Genomic DNA, 21,262 nt, shown 5'->3' on the forward strand with positions numbered 1-21,262 from the left:
GACATGCAGCGCAACACCTACAATGCGGTATCTACAATACACATTTCATGTAAAAGCGTGGTAAAAATGAAAAAAGACGATAAAGGACAAGTTAGATTTTGTCTATATAATGTAACTTTGTGGAAACTTTGTAGTTTGCACCAAAACAGGTTGGAATAGTATCCACATAGCAATACATGAAGGAAAAGTTTTTCTCACAGAAAATGAAATAATTTCCTATTTGGACCAAGACACTTGATTTGAATTTTTGGTTTACCAGGCACAGTGTAAGCTAGACTACCTGAAATATTTTCTTTACTGACCCTCTTTGACTACAAAATGCCTTCATGGAAATAATTCCACTCTTTTAATTTATGCTTAACAATACATTATTTAAATCAACACCAAATGTAATCTGATATCAAATTTTATTTGTGAACATTTTTTCTTGTTACTTAACATCTCATCAGCCATTGGAGCTCAGAAGGAACCCCACCCCACCCTCAATATATATTGATGAGTAGCAACAGTACAGTTCTGCCAAATCCAATATTCTAGCAGTTCATTTTAAGCATAACGGAACACTTCTGAGCTTTAAGCCGACAAGTTGTCTCTCACCTCTGGTAGGCCACAGTCACACTGCTCTCCTTCCTCCACAAACCCGTTCCCACATACAGGTCCCCCAAACAGCTGTTTAGGTTTGTTCCGCAGACAGTAGTCCATGCCGTGACGAAAGGCATCTGCCACAGCTTCCTTCGAGCAGGACGACCACATATTCGGACTGGCAGACCTAAATACAGAAACCAGGGCTAGAATCACAACAGATTAATACATTCATACAAAAATTTGTTGCATGTCATTGTTGAAATACTTTTGTAACACTGTTATTTGTATAAGTATAGCTAAATGAAAGTATTTTTTTTAACATTTTTACTTCAATTTATTATCACAATAATAATAATCATGATCTCAGTGGCAGTATGGACGGAAACTCTCTCTCAGAATATTCAGAATGCTGAAAGAGTAATACAACATATCAATACAATATCAGTCTTCAACATACTTCTTTCACAAATCAGTCAAGTACGGTAGGAATCAGAATTCTGGTGAGGTGCAACGTCTATAAATTTGAGGGACAAATAATCACTGCAAAGTTACTACCGACATAGGCATTAGAACATATTTCTGGTTCTTCCACCAATGCTAAAGAACTATTCTGTGTCTTTAAGTGCTTGTATGACCCTGTTCAGGTGACTTACCCGCTGATGGAGGCCATGATGCAGCGGTCCTGAGGACACACACACTTGTCATTGTCATGCTGCATCCCAAAGTTATGACCCATCTCATGGGCCACTGTTGTGGCCACAGAACTCACCAAGGAACTGTAATCCTACAGAAGAAAGAGAGACAGTTATCTCCCTTCATAAAAGCCCACACAATAATCTTAAGATTTGTGTGCTTTGGTTTAATCATGGTCTCCTTGCCTGACATGACTTTCCATTCAGGTTTAGCATACCAAGACCAGACCAGCCAGTACTTAGCCTATCCTCTTATGTTAAGCCTTAAATGAAGAAACACCAATTTTTGGCTAATCACCCTACTTGGGCATCAGAAATTAACAATTCTGAACAGATTTATTTACTTATTTGATTGTTGTTTAACACCATACTAGAGATGTGTCAGTTATTTTCATGGGAGGAGGAAGAAACTGGAGTGCCAGTGATAAACCACAAACCTTTGGCAGGTTAATGACAAACTTTCCAGCATGTGAAGAACAGATGTGTACACCACGCTGATGGAAGACAAGCGGTCTTCAACAAAAGTTAGACTTCATGAACGGCTTATTGTTAAGACCCCAAAAGCTGGAGTGTGCGGGAATCTACAAATTCCCTGACCAAGGACGGGTTTGAACCCACAACCTTTATGTTCTGGTAATTGGAAGGCATGTGCCATTACAACTTGGTCCAATGTGAAACCTGTTTGAACTACTTATATATGTAAATTGTAATATACTACTGGGTTAGAGAAACTCTGTTAGCTATGTAGCAACCACTATTATCAGCACAGTAGCAGGATTTCCCAAACTGTGACACTATATGTGATTTATATGTTTCTGCACCTGGACATACATGTTCTATATGTCAATGGCATAATGAAATGGTTCATATTCATACACTGGTTACTGTTTATTTTTATAGGATGATTTCTGAGATATTAAGAATCTTTGAGACCATAATGGCCTGAAGGAAAGCCATGCTCCTTGACACATTTTTGGTTAGAACAGAAAGATATGTATACACAACCTTACCATATTCACCCCTCCTGAGTAGCGGTATGTACAGATTGGACCTTTGACAGCTTTACCAACCACACCATCCTTAAAAGTCACACCTCTACAACAAAACAGCAATGAAACATTCATGCAAGTAAACAACTCAATGTACTAACAGAATTTATTGTTTTCAACTCACAAGTTCAGCTCATGCTGGCTTCCTCTCCGGCCGTACGTGGGAAGGTCTGCCAGTAACCTGCGGGTGGTCATGGGTTTTCCCCGGGCTCTGCCCGGTTTCCACCCACCATAATGCTGGCTGCCGTCGTATAAGTGAAATATTCTTGAGTACGGCGTAAAACACCAATCAAATAAATAAATATTTATTATAAATGTAAAACTGGGAGTAACTGACGAGGTGAACTGATGTGCCCTGAGTTAATACCTAGTCTTGCCACAGCTTGGAGCTGGTATGCCTTATTTTCGTGCCAACAGTAAAATGCAAGGTGCACGGCAGATATGTTTAAGTCTGAATCAGGAATGTTTCATCTATTAAAACAATGACTCGACAGGCAACAAACAAATCTCATGACTAAAAAAAAAAAAAAACACAGTCCCTACGTATTTATTTATTTATTTGATTGGTGTTTTACGCCGTACTCAAGAATATTTCACTTATATGACAGCGACCAGCATTACTGGGTGGAAACCCAAGAGCATCCACAGGTTTCTGGCTGACCTTCCCACATACAGCCGGAGAGGAAGCCAGCATGAACTGGACTTGAACTCACAGCGACCGCATGGGTGAGAGGCTCCTGGGTCATTATGCTGCGCTAGCACGTTAACCAACTGAGCCATGGAGACCCCCAGTTGGTAAGTAGGGATGTTGTTTTATTTGACAAATGAAACAGACAGGTGTTGTAAAGAAATTAACATAGAGAAAGATTAAAAAAAAAACAAAGAAATTCCATTATGAGCGTAACAAAAACTTCAAAACATGGTCCTTGTTTGAAAGGTTTGTTGGGGGGTTACAAACATATTTTGAATGATGGCCTAGATATACTCACGTGAGGAGCTGGGCATTGTCGTTTGGATGGTAAGGATTGATCCTCTCCCTGCGATACCTGAGGAAATTGTCCAGGGTGGCGTTAGGGTCAGGGGTGATGACCACCTGGTCTGTCTGGTCCCACACTTCCACCCCCACCAGAGCCACATAGATGTTCAGGGGGCGGTACAACTGAGAACAAAAATAATTCGTCATCTTTTTCACAGTTTAAGTGTTCTTTCCAGCCTATTTTGAGGGCACTCTTTTGTGTGCACTGATAAAATTATACTTTTTGTTAAGCCCTGAACGTACATGTTGTTTCATCAGTGAAATCAAAGTAAAAAATTGCTCTTTCATATTGAAACAGATCAGGACTTAGGCTACATGCCTAATGTATATGTTTGTAGAAAGCTGTCTATTTCTAGCAGACTAGTCAAAATGCTGGCATATTTATTGGATAGCCTTGCCCCAACTAGTAGACATGTATGTGATGTTAGCACAAGGAGGTTTTTTTTTCTTTAACTTGACAACATTTAAAATTTCAATATAATTTGCAGTTTATGGGCCAGAAGTTTGATATAAGTCTTTACTCAAGTTTTTCCAATAATAAATCACATTTTGTCCTTAAGTCAAACTTGGCTTAGAACGTGACATTCAATCTCACTGAAGGCGTGTACAGAAGTTGTATTCCCTACACATAGAATGACTTGTTGTTAAATTGATTTGAAATACGATACAGATGTAACACCTGCTCCTACAACGGCCAAAGACAACTATAAAGTTGCAAATGTCATGCCCTCAATTAGTACCAAAAAGCATCAATGTTTCACTATGAATGCAAGACCCAGCTATACTACGCAAAATAAGAAGACTGACTTCGACTTCAACACAAAATAGGCGATATCTACTAGATCTGAGTTTAGTGAGAGGGATACTGACTTGGCCAACCGAAAATATGCTGAGATCTACCACATCTGATTTTAGTGTTATCCAACCATTTTTGTGCTTTCTTCCAAACTATGAATTTCAAGACAACTTTAGTCTATCCAACATCAGGACTGAGTTTGGGCTGAAGACATTTGGAGTGAATCATCAAAGGCACATTGGCTGGGGTAATCAGAAAAGAGTACAGTGTACATGAAAATCCATTACTGCACCAAGTACCTGAGCGGAAGTCATTATTTTCAGAATTCCCCGAGTGTAATTAAACTTAAGTAAACAAGTTAAGATGATAGGCAAGGTGAATGGTAAGTTTTAATGAAATGGGCGCAGTAGTTTGGCAGGAAATGCAAGCACAAAATTGTGTCTACAGACAGACAGGGTGTTTCCAGTATTACCCCCCTCCCCCTCAACGAAGTTGATAATGAGCATGAAAATACACTTTTAAACCTTGACATGGTGAAACTGGCCCCAGGCATTTAGAAACTGGATGCAACACACTGTAAATCTTCAACCTTTTTGAGCTCTTAAGTACTTTTATCAGTAAAATTTATGCATACAATTATTATGAAAATGACACAAAAATGATCCGTTTGTGTCACTGAAGATGCAGGCCTCATGAAACTGTGCAGATTATTTCTCTACAGCCCATAGTTCTCTCAGAATGTTTCAAAATATTGGTCACAGTGGTGGTTGAAAAGGTTGAAGAATTTTTTTAACATTGATCCAATTTGTAGAGGCACTTGCTTTTCAGTCACTAGGACATGATAGTCGCGGGTTCAAACCTAGCCTTCAGCCGTATGTGGGAAGGTCTTCCAGCAACCTGCAACAAACGTGTCATACGTTTTCCCCAGGCTCTGCCCGGTTTCCTCCCATCATAATGCTGGCCGCCCTCACATAAGTGAAATATTATTGAGTACGGCATAAAACACCAATCAAATACTTAAATAAATAAATCAAACCCAAGCCAGGAGAGGCAATTTGTAAATTTCCCCACTCTCACTGCTTCTGGGGCCTTGGGGACAATAAGCGGGTCACAATGTCTATTTTTCGCTGAAGGCAACTTGTCTTCCACCAACACTGCATACACATTGTGTGAATTAGGGTACATATGTATTCCAGACAGTGACGTTTTACAAAAAGTGTTATATTTGTTTTACAAACACTTACACGACTGACAATGTTTGTGATTTCTTTAGAACGATGTTCTCTGTCAGCACCTGTTGCCTGAGACTGCAAAAAACCAAAGAATAAATAATCTGGTTAACAAATAAGGCATCTGCTTAGTTGTCTGCTCACTATTAAAGCACTACATGTTCCTAATGACAGCCATTCATATCAACTTTTTGGCCGATGGTGAATACTACACAATATTATGTTTACCATGTCAGCTTAGCAGTGTATGATGGATATTACAGAATACGATATTAAGCAAAACGACTTATCAGCCCATCATGAATATTACAACATTTGTTTTATTATGTTTTATTATGTCAACTTCCCAACCTATGATGACTATTACACAATATTATTCAGCGTGACTACTTACCAGCCTGTAGTCATTGACCAGGAAGAGTTCGACATATCTTGAGTCGGCATTGCTATCATAAGGACCATACACATCACGCCTTACCTGTAACAATATATATGTATATATGTTCATTAAATTCTCCTTGTACAGCTGCACCCTGAAACAGCAGTGATCAATACTATATTTACAAACATATAACAGAGTCCAAGGCTGGAGAGTAATGCAGCTTTCATGTATCGGTATTACAAAATGCGGTTGTTAACCCTGGACTGGCTTAAACGCGGTTGTTAACCCTGCACTGGCTTAAAACTTCATACTTCCGTTGTCTTTTAACTGTTTTCTGGCTTCTTCTCTGGCCTTACGTGGGGAGGTCTGTCAGCAACCTATAGATGGTCGTGTTTTTCCCAGGGGCTGTGTTTGGATTTCCTCCTGTCATAATGCTGGCCACCGTCGTGTAAGTGAAATATTCTGGAGTACAGCATAAAACACCAATTAAAAATAAAAAAATAAATCATGTGAAGATTAACCCACCAGCATGAAATTATCTCACTGTCTGATCACATTCCAGCTATGACAGACTTACCCTTCTGACAAGGCTTTGCGCTTGTTCTATGGACGACAGCGGTTCTTGCTTTTCATCATATCCTGTCAACAAACAAAGATACAATTACTCCACTGACTAATTTTCTAATTTCCAGACAGTGCCAGACTGCGTCACAAAGAGCTTGGAATAAACCACTGCCATTTGACGAGTGACTTACAAACTTTCTCACATGTGATATCACCCACAGGCTTGCATGTTGTATAGGAGATAAAAAGTTATTACAGGAAAAAGGATATGAGGACACCACTGCGTGTGCAGATATAGTGTAAGCCAGACTCACACATATGCATTCGGTTTTCCATGTACTATCTAGAAGCTAGCATATAGCTGTTTGCCGCTAGTGGAGCATTACAAGAACATTCCACTGGCACCATACACACATACTACAGCAATATCTTTTAAGGGCATTGGTGAAGATGAACGCTACAGGTGAAAGATTTACCAGAATGCTACTTAGACAGTTTTGCCACATACATATCAAAACAAAACTTTCTGACTTTACAAAATCATATCTGACAAAAATTTATGACCTTTAGGATATGAAATGGTGTAGCTGAGATGTTCATCCATCACACTGGAATAAGATGTTATTAATACACGTCAGTACCTGCATGTACACAAGGCGATGTTCAGAGGAAAAAAAATGCATGACTGGTTTCATGAATTTTTCCAAAAATTTTCATAAGTCATAACTATTTCATGACAGGGACTTTCAAACATGACTTTTCAGGTTACTTTCATGATCATGGCAATTCTGCTTTGACCTCCAGAATCATTTTCATGTGAATGCCACAGGCAGGCCACAAGTGTGTTTGATATGAGCTACAGTAGTGGCATGCCAGAGAACCTTGACCAGGGTTGCTTTTGTGGCTGAGCTGGTTCAGTCAGAGGCCTTACCACAGGAGAAGTTGTTGTGTTTTCTGTCCGTGTCTCGGTACATCAGGTGAACAAACTGGGAACTGTGAGGAGCTGGCTCTAGGTGATAATACTCATCCTGATCCATCCAGAACCCACTGTAACTCAACCACAACAACAACATCTGTCAACATTTCACACAGTGTCAACAACTACATGTACATAAATAGTAAAATGGAATGGGATGTAACTTTCACATCAGCAAGTCAGAGGGAGCAAAACAAGAGGTAGACCAATAGCAACTGAGCAATGGTTCATCAGTTCATACACTGAGGCATATTTTCCCATCAGCTGCTGTTTTAGCTATAACATGGCACCATCAAAGAAATACAAGAATATTAGCATGCCAAGGTGGAGTTTTAGGTGAGCAATTGAATAATCACAGAACACTTTTCATTTATAGCCCTAGGCCTAGCGGTACATGAAATAAACAGGAAATGTGTATGTGTGGTACATGATTTTGTTTTGCTTGCAATGAAATAATATTACTCATTTATTTTCACATGTTAATTACGTGCATGTAGATTTAGAGCTATGTATACTCTGCAACTGTAACTGATTATTTTTCACATTATACAAATAAGCTATTTGGTATTTGTTCACTGCCCAGCTTGAAATGATAACAGCCTTTACTGATCCAGAGATTTGTCAATGCCAGGAGATGCATCATATCATACAGACATTACTTTTAGCAAATAGACTTAGCATATAGACAAATGACGGGACAATCTAGGAATGCATGTAGTTTCTTTGTATGTTTACATACCTAATACCATTGCAGGTGCTGACAGCCGCCATGGAATGTGGAAGATCTCGTATTTGACCATGGTAAAAGCAGTGACTCTTTTTCTGAAACAGCAGCAATGAAAAAGTATATAGTAAGGAGGGTTAAGTATGAGAAAACAAAACCTGAGCTCAATGCATACAGTGCTTTTTGAGATACCACCACTAACATTCACCTTAACAGTGACTTCAATACACACTCCAATATGCTAGGTCATGAATTCTGTCATTTACAGTAATTAATTAGACATAAAGCATCAATGATGGAACACCCGCCTCATGATAATGTGGTTTACATGTATGCAAAACCTGAACTCAATACAGGCAGTCATTTTTAAGCTATCATCCCTAACATTCATATCAAAGGATGCAGAAAACACTTGATTTTTTATTTCTTAATACATAGTATGAGGTGGCCAAACATTTAGAAGTACAAGAAACTTATCAGCTTTCTTTTTTGAAGTGTAAAAATGGATTAAGGTTCTATATTTCCAGTGGTCAGTCTGGAAATCAAGTAGTCAGCAGTGGTGATGTCTTTGATAATACATGTACATGTAAAAACAGCTTTGTTGAGGGAGAGTACAAATTAGGGGTGCTAAGGCTGTCCAGCATTGCAAGTTTGTTCATGGATGATGTCATTTCTAAACATTTCTGACCATTAATGCAAAATATGCATAAAACAGGGAGGGTATTAAGAATTTTAAAATATGGGTCAAAAATGAAAAAGAAAATCTAATTTTTTGGGGATATTTTCCTTAAATCCATTCTCTTCATTTCACAGTACATCTTTACTGTTAATTGTACAGGCAAGCTAAAAATCATAGCCATAATTAATTGTGACACTACACTTTACAAATGATCAAACAAAATACCCCACCCTGAAATAGCATTAATCTGAGATTCCATGTACCAACCATTATCCAGCTATTACATGTTACCAGTATGATCAAACTACTGCCCATCCTTCATCAATCCATTTGGATTTTCAGGTATGCAGGTCAATGACACTACAGAAAATGAAGTAATGGCATGAGTTGTCCCCCCTTGTCCCAAACCTACATTATATACCAACATTTCGTCCCTGCAGCTTTTACAGTGTAGGAAAAATCCACATATACATGTAGTACTGAGCGTTGTGTTACGAAGCTAAACATGTACATTTACTGTATATCAAGTATAAGGTAAATAACTATTTATAATATATACGCAAGCTAAATATATACAATGCTAAGTACAAAACGTGTAATTCTTCAACCTTTTCGCATCTGAAGGCATTATTCTGTGTAGACTGAGAAACTTATACTTTTTCTGAACTCAGAAAATGGCCTTCAAAATCTAATTATAAAAGTACATCACTTGCACGGAAAGTGGCTCTTTCATATGCTAAACGGTTGAGGAATGAGGGTATACCATGAAGTCTACGGCATAGTACAGTAATAATACCACTGATATTGTGTTAGGTCACAAGCAGTAATTCATTCATTCATTCAGACTGATGTACCAATACTTACATGGTCTGGTGCTGGTTTGTGTATGTGATAGCCATTAATGTGGGGTCTTCTTTTTACATAAGCACTAGACAGCAGTTCTCTGAAAAACACAACACAGAACCCTTTATGCACAAACAATTAGGGCAAAGGCCAAAATTTTACCCCATTTCTTTATTTTATTTGCTTGGTGTTTTACAACATACTCAAGAATATTTCACTTATGCGGCGGCGGTCAGCAATATGGTGGGAGGAAACCGAGCAGAGACTTCCAACCTTAAAATGTTGCAGCAAATGAATGTGATGAAATATTACCTTTTGATATTGACAATCAAATTTTTCAGTAAGGTATTACTCCACCTTCCAACAAACCTCAAAAAAAATCTTGTGTGAAGATTTATATCTTCTAACTGTCAGTTAGGCAAAATGTGCACAATTTTAGGCCAATGTGCACCATATAAAAGAAACAAAAAGTTGAATTTGCCAATTTAATAAAGCAATGCAAAAATATTTTGGTGGTTATTTGTAATTTATAAAAAAATGCTTGTAAATTTTATTATATAACGGCCCAATGTAAATCCTAAATACCAAGGCAGAGAGCCCTTTTAACCTGCCATCACACAAATCTAATCTTTCCAATATGAGATGATAAGAGCCACACATACATGTATCGTGTTTTGAGACGGTGTATGACTCCCAGTGAGATTGATTTTATCCTTGTACATGTACCTTCATTCTGGTTAAGTCCAAGCCTATCAAACATGCTGGTAATCCACTGACAAAATACCAGTGCTTCAATGTCTTACACAGATGGAGTTCAATCTCAATTATTTGACTGACAACATGCATTTACATATATGTTTGAAATTGTTCACATTGTGTCCATTTTACACACACACAAAAAAAACCCCACAAAGTTACATATTATTTTCTTTCCCTTCAAATTCATGTGTTTGTATGAAACTGGATTTGAACTCTGCTCTATTTGTCGTGCTGATTTTACTGAAATATCATGCTGACAGTCAACTCACGACACTGAGCTGAAAAGTATTTAAGCGGGCTACATGCACCTGAATATCCTAATAAATCCTCTGTGAGACGAGCAAAGAAATAATAAAGATTACCAAGACTAATGCATAAACATATGAGCTGCATTGAACCCATGTTCCAGTTTATATAAGGCAAATGCTGGATATTCTCTCAGATCTCAGCAGAGTGGCCAGGGCTGAATTTGTCCCCCAGCATATAGCATGTACAAGCAAACTGGATACAGGCTGACCAGCCATGGAGCTCATAAAGCAGGGCTGGAGAGGGTCAGGGGTTTACTAGGGAATCAGAACAGAGATAAGCAGACACCAAATACCCAGCTTACTGTAATAAACATACCCCCAGATATGCAATCAGACTTACTTCCCTGAACAAGTAAATGTCTGGACAGTTATCTGATTCCAAGCCATTGTTGTCTGCGTTGGGGCTTGGAGGTGGGGGGTGGAGGAGGTAAGGCGGGGAGGTTGAGTGTTTAGAGCTTAAAGAGTCTAGGGAAGAGAGTCAGCTGTGATTAGATCTCTTTTAGTGGAAAACAAGGAAAATATCAACGTGTCACTGACATGCAACAAAAAATGTATAATCCATGTTATCCATCTGCAAAACAAATATACAAGCAGCCTTTTGTCTTTATAAAAAAAGGGTATGCAACTGCATGTTCATTTTCAAAACTACATGTAATTGATACATGGTGAGCTACAATACCAAAGGGTATTAACCCTTCCAACATTATTTTCCTCATATCAAAAAGATTTTCTCCTTGTTGCAGTGCCAATGTATTTACAGTGCTGCCTCAGTGGAGCAACATGCCAAATACACCAGACGTGACTTCCCATCCAATCACAGTGTGCTGATACCGTTTTGGCTAATGCATGTATACACCGCCTTTGTGATTATAATACTGCATGTGACTGTCTGTTCAGAGATGGAAGTATTTGGGTTTATACATCAATCTGACTGACCTACATGTGTACAGGCCTTACTTCAGCTGATCGCACTTTATATCTGTCCTGAGATAAAAGAATCTAGGTTTAACTGACTAACATATGATATAGGCCATACAGTTTCACAGGTTTTTTTTTTGTCACCATATCCCAAATTTCATTGCATCTGTTTATCTATGGTTCTTGAGCAGGACAGCAGAACAGCAGGAATGTTGACAGCCTTATGAACTTACAGAGAAAAGGACATAACCCAATAAACAAGCTTACGCTTCACTGAGCAGTCAGTTCAAGTCTTTATTCTGTATACATACACGTATAAATGTATAGAGAATTTTTACTTCTGACAACCCTGTTTGTCCAGAGATAACAGTTGGTTGGCCTCACTGACATTGCTACTCTCATCAAGTAGAAAACTGCACATAAACAGATCCACATCCACATCAATGTAACTCACCTATTAATTTTTAAATCCAAAGTAAAGTTTTTTCTTGCACTTGATATCACAATGGTGATTTCTTCTAAATGTTCCCCCTGCAACACAAGAGAGTATTATGTAAACATTTGTGCCTGTCATTGTTTTCATATGTTTACTTGACTTTTTGCTGACATCTGAATGTCCTTTTAGCTGGCATTCTATTATTTACTGCTGACAATGACATCGCCACAGTGTGCTTTAATTACAAAAGAGAAAAAGAAACCCAGGGCTGGAAACTAGAACCACTGTGTTTGTATACTCAAAAAATAAACCTATTGTTATGTCAAGTGGAAATCCTTCATGAAGTTACAACTAAAGCAAACAAATACAAGCAGTCATTAACATCTGACACTGGCAAATAGCAGTGTGTGGCAAAATTGCCTTAGGCTTATGATGTGTATAACAATCCACTGTTGTACTCATTTCTTATAGTTGTTATAAGGAAAGAAACTGTAAAAATGAAGCCTTAAAGAATGAGTAAAAGAACCACTGATATCTGCAACTGGAAAAAAAATTTTTTTTTTCTTTTTCTTTTGTTCTGCTTTTTTCTTTGCATGCATTATCAATATGGTTCATAAAACTCATTCAAAACATTTGACTTCATTTACCTCAGCGAAAAATCTGAAAAAAAAAAGCTGTAGTCAATCTCAGATATAGTTGTCTTGCGTTATATTTAGTTTCTTTCCCAATGATTCTAGATTGTGTGAGGGGCACATTACTTCAGCAATGGGGACTTGTCGAACGTCGAAGATAGAATAAAGTAACAGTAGAAATTAACTATACATTGTAACATTGTAGATGGGTAACGATCATTGTCTGAGGTAACAATAGATCAAGCTTCCACTTCACATTGGCACCACCTCACAGGATTAAAAAATATGCTACCTTCCCATAAACTATGAACTTTTTGACCTTGGAATGAAGCAGATCATGAGGTTATGCTTAAAAAACTCTTTGTTGGGTGTAACCCGGCCATATGAATTAGGAAATTCTTCTCTAGTGTTTTTTTCTTTTAACTCTGGCTATATTATGAAAAAAGATAGGGATGTCAAACAAATTAATACTGAAAAAAAAAAGACATACTTTTATCATAATCACCTGATAAAAGCTTTACAGTGTCAAGCTGTCAGGGTTAGCTAGATTATGCCAAACAAACAAATTTTTGATGGGACACTGACCCAGAAGGAGGAGCAATTTGGAGGGTGAGAGCAAGCTTGTTGTGAGGAAATAAGCCCTTAGAAAGTCAGGATACAGATCCTGTCCATGGGGCAAGAATCCACATTTCTGTAAGTCTACATATACATGTCATCCATGGATGTAAGCAGCTTTTACTGACCCCACAGACTGCTCTTTGGTATATTATGTACTGTATAAATGCACATAAAAACTGCACCACTGAAACCAGGCTACACATGATTACATGTACATACAATGCTGGTTCACCATAACAATCAATGCTACAGAAATATACCCTTATATGCAATTTTGATTCCTTGCTCTTTATTAAAAGCAAGACTATGGAAATGCTAGTCCACTAGACCATACAAGCTACCGTCAGAAAAATAATATGAACGTAATCTCCCTCCACCAAAACCAGATTCACTCATTTTTTATGAGATTAGATTACAAAGGAACTCAGCACACTTACAATGTATGCTATCAGGGGATACAGCTGTACCAGTACTACTGGGAAGGAAAGGGAGATGCATCAACTGCATTACTAAGAGTAAGGAACTTCTTTATATTTTTTTCTAAATTCATGTAAAGGGAGGTAATTTGAGAAAACGGTAGAAGTGGATTTATAGGCATCCGCAATCTGAGTACACTTCTGATCAAAAGTCTTTTGTTTTTGTTGGTTGGTTCATGTAAGTAGCACTGCAAGGGGAGATAGGGAAGTGTGAAACCTGCCCTCTTCTCCAGGAGGTGGGGAGTGTGAATCACAAACCCTTTCTCGCAGCCAACATGCATCATTATAGGGAACCCACACCTGAACACAACCAGACGATGGAGAGTTACATGTACGAGTTAAATGCACTCACAGGTGCTCTCCTTCTACAGTGACAGACACTTCTAATGTTCAATAAAAGAGGAAATGGGTCAGCTTAACAAATCTGCACATCCTGACTACATGCCTCTCACTTTTCTAGATCAGTGTATACAGTAGATGAGTAGTTTGTATAGACATATGCCGTAGTTCACCTAAAGTTTGGTATGTAAAAATAGTTTCAGAAGCAGGTCATGGCCTTAAAATGATACTTTTAGTGCCAAGACTTTTTCCTATAAAAAAATTAGTCAAACTTCACAAAAATTAAACAACTCTTCTATGGCTCTAAATAGTAGACAAATCAATCACAATGAAGAAAAATGTGTCACTTGAAATATTATAAACTTTGTGTGAAACGGTATATGCCAGAACACTCATAACCAAACCAAGTGCAATGTACATATACATGTTACCCTTTGTGTCCAAATCCATACAAGTACATGAAATAATTAATCAGACACATGAGTTATCAGAGAAGATGTACAGGTATGTACAAGTATATTCAAGATGGGTTATGGAGGGGTGGGTCAGGATGCTGGGTAGAGTCAGGTCAGGGTCAGAACTGAGAAATCAGTACAAAATACACATAAGCTAAAAAGATCAGGAACTCTCCAAGAGTTACCTCTGAGGTAATGATCGTCTGTTAAGTTCGAGGCATATGCACACACAATTCATTCGCACACAGCATACTGAAGTTTGACAGCGTACACTTCTGTACCCTTACATCTGGTTCTCCTTCTAACAAGCACATGTGTGAATATCTGTGACACTCAGGTTGAGGTCAGACACATGTTGGTGTGCACACCTTGTATAGAGCACCACCAGATGGTGCATTAACTGAATTATTCATAAGTCACCAAATGTTAACATAAATGTTTCAATACAGGTCTGACCTTTGGAAACTCTTGAATTTAGAATAAAGAGTACCCATTAAAACCTACTGTATTTCACCTAATACTTAGTATTGTCAAATGACACATTTTGCCTGATTCTGACTGATTCCACCACCTTACAGGGCTACTTAAGAGTTCTTTGTGAAGTTTGATTAATTTCTTATTATAAAAGCTTAGGTGCCTGCATAAAAAGTATCATTTTCAGACCATTATGTGCTTCTTAAACTGCATTTTTACCTACATGTATCAAACTCTAGGTGAAATACACTACATGTCTATACAAACTACTTATCTACACTAATACATGTTATTGTGTACACTGATCTGGAAGTCCTGTGAGACACATATAGTCACAATTTGTGTTTAGATTTTCTAAGCTGACCCATTTCCTCTTTATTTTAATTTAGGTGTTTCTGAACATGCATTTTTATATACCAAACTTCATTTGAAATAAAGTAAGTCCATTTTAGCCAGATATTGACATGTTACCTGTAAATATTGTTTGTTGGTGACAGAAAAAAAGCTCATCAATGCATGAGAACACTATAATTAGATTCAATCAAACTTCACAAACTTTGAATGATAAATGCTATCTTCAGCTAACAAAGCTAAAAGGACATACATGTAGTGTGTACCTTTTATAAATCAGGTTGCAGCATACTTACTAAAATCTGGGACTAAAACATATAGTCCCAGTTAAAATTCACTTTTGATTAAAAGGTTTAATGGTACATAAATATCGGTATCTTATTTTGTATGTATTTCAAAACTTCCACTCGTGTACAGTGAATGTGTACTACTACATTAACTCAGAGTAACTGCTCAAGATAGACTTGTTAGTAAGAACTGCACAGAAAATGCTGAATCTGCAGCAAAAACAGCGTTAAGCACTATCTGTCTCTTGATGAGTACACAAACTACACCCCAGCAGTGCTGACCAGTTATGTGTACTATGAGAGTTTATGACATGCAGTGCTACTGTCATGGGCTGTACATTGCAGATAAAACATGCTCTGGCACTTTAAGCTGTTAAGTATGTAGAGCAGCTGCCAACACATGGCCTATACGCATAACCTTGGGCAGTTAGCCAGCCAGGAAATTATCTCATACAATAGCTATCCATCTGTTCAGCTATAAGTAAAGATATGATGGTCTAAGCAATCACCTGAGCTCATGTGCCTACAGGTATATCTATACACATCTACATGAAAACCACATGGTAACGTGTGGCAGATAAGCTCTCACAGACAGCTCTGTTAACAGATTTTAATTGTGTTGTTGTTAAAAAAGTTAAAAGGCAGGCATCATCAGTAATTATAGAGTCAAGTACTGATAATGCAATCTTCAAGTTACAATACCATAGAAAATACAGCAGAAAGACTTCAAATATTCTAATGAGAAAACTTATCTGTATTTTGTGTGAAAAATAAACTTTAAAGTTTTATAAGGTTTATGAAAGTATAGCACAGAAGTCAGCATCCTGCCCTTAATCAGACCTCCACCCACCCCACCTCCACCCCTCCGCCTCCAACAACCACCACCCATCCTTATTAGTGACAGTGCTGATGTAACAATAATTACATTTAATACAATTACAATTACACACTGTATTATCTCCCTTTCAAATCATCAGCTCTGGTCTAACATGTGGTATGTTATAGGCCAATCAAAATGTGTTTCACAATAGCCGTCATCAAGCAGTCAAATTAGCCAATCAAAGCACACAGAACTGCACATTTAGATGTACAGGAAGATGTAATGATGCCGCTGCTGGCATCTCCAATGTTAAAAAGATACCAATGTTAAATAGATGCCTTCTGTACTGTGAAACACATGTGATCAGAAAAGAAAGGCTTACTTTTCTTTTACATACTGTGTAACCAGGTTCTGTGATGCCAGCCTTGCCATGCCAACTGATTCAGCTGGGGCTGCCTCCCATATCAGAAGACAGATTGAAAGAATCATGTCTTATCATAAGAGTATTATTCAGTTTATTTTTCACAAACACATGTGTTCACCAAAATTGCTATTGCAGAAACATCACAGAGAATTACAGATCTGAGCTAATTTGATCATTGTTTTACACCTCACTCAAGGATATACTATCATCTGACAGCTGGCAGGTTTATGGGTGGAGGAAACTGGGAAACCAACCCACCTCAGAGATATACATGAATGGCAAATTATCATCTCAATTGATCTGGATAACTGGAACAGAAAGATCTGAATTCGAGCCTGCAACCTTATTGGCCTTTGTCTGAAAACACTAGGAGAGTACAAAACACAGTCACACTTCATAGCTCTTATCTTAGTAAGAACTGGTAAATTTCCACACAGCACGGGTAAGGGGATTGTAGCCCGATGAGGAGTGGCAGGAGAGGAGGGATTCTAGAAAGGGGAGGACTAGGGGAAGGTCAGGCAAGGATGGGAAATACAGAGTCAAGTAAACCACATCCTAAATAGGCATGTACATGACAAGTTTTGTGATGTAAATGGTCCTGTTATCGTATTATTTATCTGATGGTACATGTATTACACTGACCTAGATAATCTGCATGAAAGTGCCAAGAACTTAACCTGCATATCCATTTACATGTATAAGGTTCTCAATGATATACTGCAGAGACTACATAATTATTGCTGCCAGCAATGACAAACAGAATTACACTAATTATCTGGACAGGACAACTGGGGCTTTTCAGGGTGTGTCCACCCTGCACAAGTTATCTATGGCTAACATTAATCCTACTGCTATCATATGTCATCTTTGGTAGAGAGGCAATCAAGCACTTCCATCAATCTCTGTCTCATCTTGACATACTATTACATGTATGGTACTGTTTATGCATAGCCAGCTACATGTACATGTATGTCCACATTTATATTCTGTAATTAGATTGGTAGTATATCATCCAAACCCTTAATTCCACCAACATGGTGCACATATATCTGAATGTACACCGCAAAATGGAGTTTGTTGAGTAACTTGAAAAGGTTGGTGGTTTAATCTTCACACTGCCTACAGCAGTAATCACACTTCCAACGAAGTCACTAGTACAGCCAGATAAAGCGCATATAATGTAATCTTCAAAATTGGTAAAAGCCCAAAATTTGGCAAACATGTTGTGCTCAACCTTTTACAGAATGTTACAATTAATCCAATGTTCTAATAGAACCACTGGTTGTAACGAAGTTGGGAAAGTAGGGCTAAACATGATCAGTGGTAACAGACTGCAGAACTGAGAACAAGATACATACTATCCAGTGTCCGACTTACCTTAAATAATGTCCTATCTACTTTGCTCCCCAAGCTGTAAAGTACTGGTATCACCCTCTCATGGTGCCTAAATTCATCTACAGCAGTACTAGATGGAAAACTGTCAAAGGCTGGAAAGGAAGAAAGAAAGATGAAATATGAGACATATGTTAATGACAGTAAAACATAATGAAAAACTGAAGCTCATTCAGGATGAACATGATGATGAACTCCTGTATGAATGAACCAATTAATCAATGAATTAATGAAATAATTAAGGCTAACACGTCTATGGCCTTATAATTAGCTATTATATTACTCATCTTAGCTATATATGTATATCGTGGTGAGGCCTGTTTCACAAACTGTAGGTAATGATACTTTCATTTATTTATTAATTTTGACTGGACTTTTATGTAGTACTCAAGGATTTTTCACTTTCATGTATGCAACAACAGCCAGCATTATGGTGGGAGGAAGCCGGGCAGCAGGGAAACCCACGCACCATCCGCAGGTTGCTGGCAGAACTTCCCACGTTACAGCCAGAGAAGAACCCAGACCCCAACATCACAGCGACCACATTTGTCTTACATCTCCCGTAACGTTACAAGTACATATTTCAAACTTATTTCCATGATACTGTCCATCATATACAGTATAAGCACATGTACTTATGTGGTTACATGCATGCTACACAGGTACGTAAGATTAATGAAATGATATTAGTAGGCTAATTCACAGAGCACTTGTACTGTTACAATCGCTACATGTACAACTCATCCACACGTGTACCGGTATACATCTGAATTTTCACATCTACATGTATATGTCTGAATGCAAATAATTTGAATACCTTGAATACATGTACACCCACTTTTAAAGGTTCCAAATCTTTGATCACCGCATCTTTACATAAGACACAATGACAGTGTTTATTAATTTGAGGTGGAAAAAGATGACTGAGTGTAACTTACAAGTAAAAGTACTTTTATTTTTCCATTACTCATAAAGTAAAGTGAAGGTTAAGTTCCTCTGCCTATTAAAAGAGACTACCTGTACCTTAATTCTTCAACCTTTTCAACCACTGCTGAGAAAAACATTTGGAACATTCTGAGAGAACATCTTACGTGACAAAAAATATTTTTATTACATTTGCATGCATAAATTCCAAATTTGAAAATACAGAGCTTTAGAGGTCGAAATAGTAGAGGATTTACAATATGTATAACCAAATTACGTAAATACAAGTATCACATAGTGACATATCTAATGTCAATTATATCGTACTAATACTGAGTGTTGAACTAAATCCATAAAACAACAGAGGCAAATGAGATATAAAAAGAACATGTTACACACAATAATGTTAAGGCAAACTTGTAGTTGACCCCAGGGGCAAAATAGACATGCATGTTCTAGTTGCCATATTACTTCATACATGAATAGTGTAACTCTGCAAAACGACTCATTTTGACTTAATATTTCACCACTTTGTTTTGTCATCACCTGGAGTTCATGATGGCAAAATTAAGTGCTGAAATGTTGAGTCCAAATGAGTCTTTTGTTTTTCAGAGTTACACTTTTCATGTATTACGTTAAACTAATCAGTGCAACACAAGGTTTCTGAACACCATGTTACATTGTTTATGAAAACTGTAGCCATAAACAATACATATATATATATATATATATATATATATATATATAAGGATACAGATTATGGAGAGACATACCTGTAGCTATACACAGAGATATACATGTAGCTACATGGAGAGATATAGCTGTACAGAGAATGGACTCTAGACCTATCCTCTGGAGAGATAGACCTAATGTTATGGACATGTGCCATGGACTACACTGGATATATTACACGTGGTACATAAACCTCTTATTATAAAATATCATAGGCAAAAACATGCATGTGGCATTAATTCTAGTATCCTGATCGAATGTGAGCTACTAGCTATAAACTGTGATACACCACTGAAATGGATCCTCGTCTTCACAGTGTTTCTTTATATAAACTTGTTACCGCATGACAACTCGTGATACATGGACAGGGGTTTGAAATATACTTTACTATCCTTATGATTTGTATATTCAGGTATACAGGTAATCCACGTTACAAGAGTTGTACATGTACACACTAGTTACAATAGATTTATACATGTAAACATGTAATTTTGTGTTGCCTGACATGTCAAACACAACATAAACTCTTTCAAATTGCCGAAATATCTGACATTCAGATATCAGGAAACGTAGAGAGAATTACATGTATGTACTTGTAAATATATCATGCAAAACTAACAGGTATGCATAATTTTTAAATCGTTGACAATTGTCAAGTTTCCCACCTCCCTGTGAAAACATGATGTGCCTACAAATGTCACAATAAAATGATCCGATAAATGTCAAACATGTTTACCCTATTGGAAGAATGTGTTAATTAAACTGACATGTACGTGTAACATGATGTTGTGTGTGAAATTTACATTACACACATGTATCATGCATGAAACTTACATACCTACATTTTGACTAAAATGCTTGAAATTTTTATTAATTAAAATTTTCGACAGATGAAAAATTGTAATAGAATACATACTGTAAGATGAGCTACTGACATCAGATATTAAAAGAAACATTTAGACAATCCCTGTTTATATATAATGTATATAATATATATATATCATTTCTAGCAGATAAACAATACTGTATGTATGTTTTGCCATGCATATGTAAGTTTATCAGCAGAAAAGACAACACTAGGCCAAATGTACAAGCTTCTATAAAGTATCCCACATGAAGTTTAAAAGTGTAATGTTTCACTTTGTGATGTTGCACCACGTAAGCAAAATCAAGCACATTAAGACAATCAAAAGCGCTGCTATGGTATCAGTTTTGCCCACACAGGCACAACTTATTTTCTATAACCCAAGTACGTGGGATATTGGTGACCTAAGTGACATTATGTTTCCGGATGCTTTAACATGGCGTATCCCAAAGCCTCATGAGAATTCATTTTTAGAATTAAGATTCATATACAGAGTT

General features: G+C 37.4%; 1 protein-coding gene across 1 annotated transcript in view; it reads right to left on the bottom strand.

Annotated features, from left to right (window-relative positions):
• The window catches only part of LOC135466182 (disintegrin and metalloproteinase domain-containing protein 12-like), a 41,203-nt gene that overhangs the window by 15,134 nt on the left and 4,807 nt on the right, over window positions 1–21,262 (bottom strand). The window contains exons 2-13 of the mRNA XM_064743563.1: window positions 18,230–18,339; window positions 11,995–12,071; window positions 9,577–9,655; window positions 8,049–8,131; window positions 7,265–7,380; window positions 6,347–6,408; window positions 5,782–5,865; window positions 5,403–5,465; window positions 3,316–3,485; window positions 2,288–2,372; window positions 1,239–1,369; window positions 598–769 (exon numbers count right to left, since the gene is read on the bottom strand). Of these exons, the coding sequence (XP_064599633.1) occupies window positions 598–769; window positions 1,239–1,369; window positions 2,288–2,372; window positions 3,316–3,485; window positions 5,403–5,465; window positions 5,782–5,865; window positions 6,347–6,408; window positions 7,265–7,380; window positions 8,049–8,131; window positions 9,577–9,655; window positions 11,995–12,071; window positions 18,230–18,339 (1,232 nt within the window). The remainder of the gene's footprint in view (window positions 1–597; window positions 770–1,238; window positions 1,370–2,287; window positions 2,373–3,315; window positions 3,486–5,402; window positions 5,466–5,781; window positions 5,866–6,346; window positions 6,409–7,264; window positions 7,381–8,048; window positions 8,132–9,576; window positions 9,656–11,994; window positions 12,072–18,229; window positions 18,340–21,262) is intronic.

The sequence above is a fragment of the Liolophura sinensis genome, chromosome 6, assembly GCF_032854445.1.
Source record: "Liolophura sinensis isolate JHLJ2023 chromosome 6, CUHK_Ljap_v2, whole genome shotgun sequence".
In the NCBI taxonomy this organism is placed as follows: domain Eukaryota; kingdom Metazoa; phylum Mollusca; class Polyplacophora; order Chitonida; family Chitonidae; genus Liolophura; species Liolophura sinensis.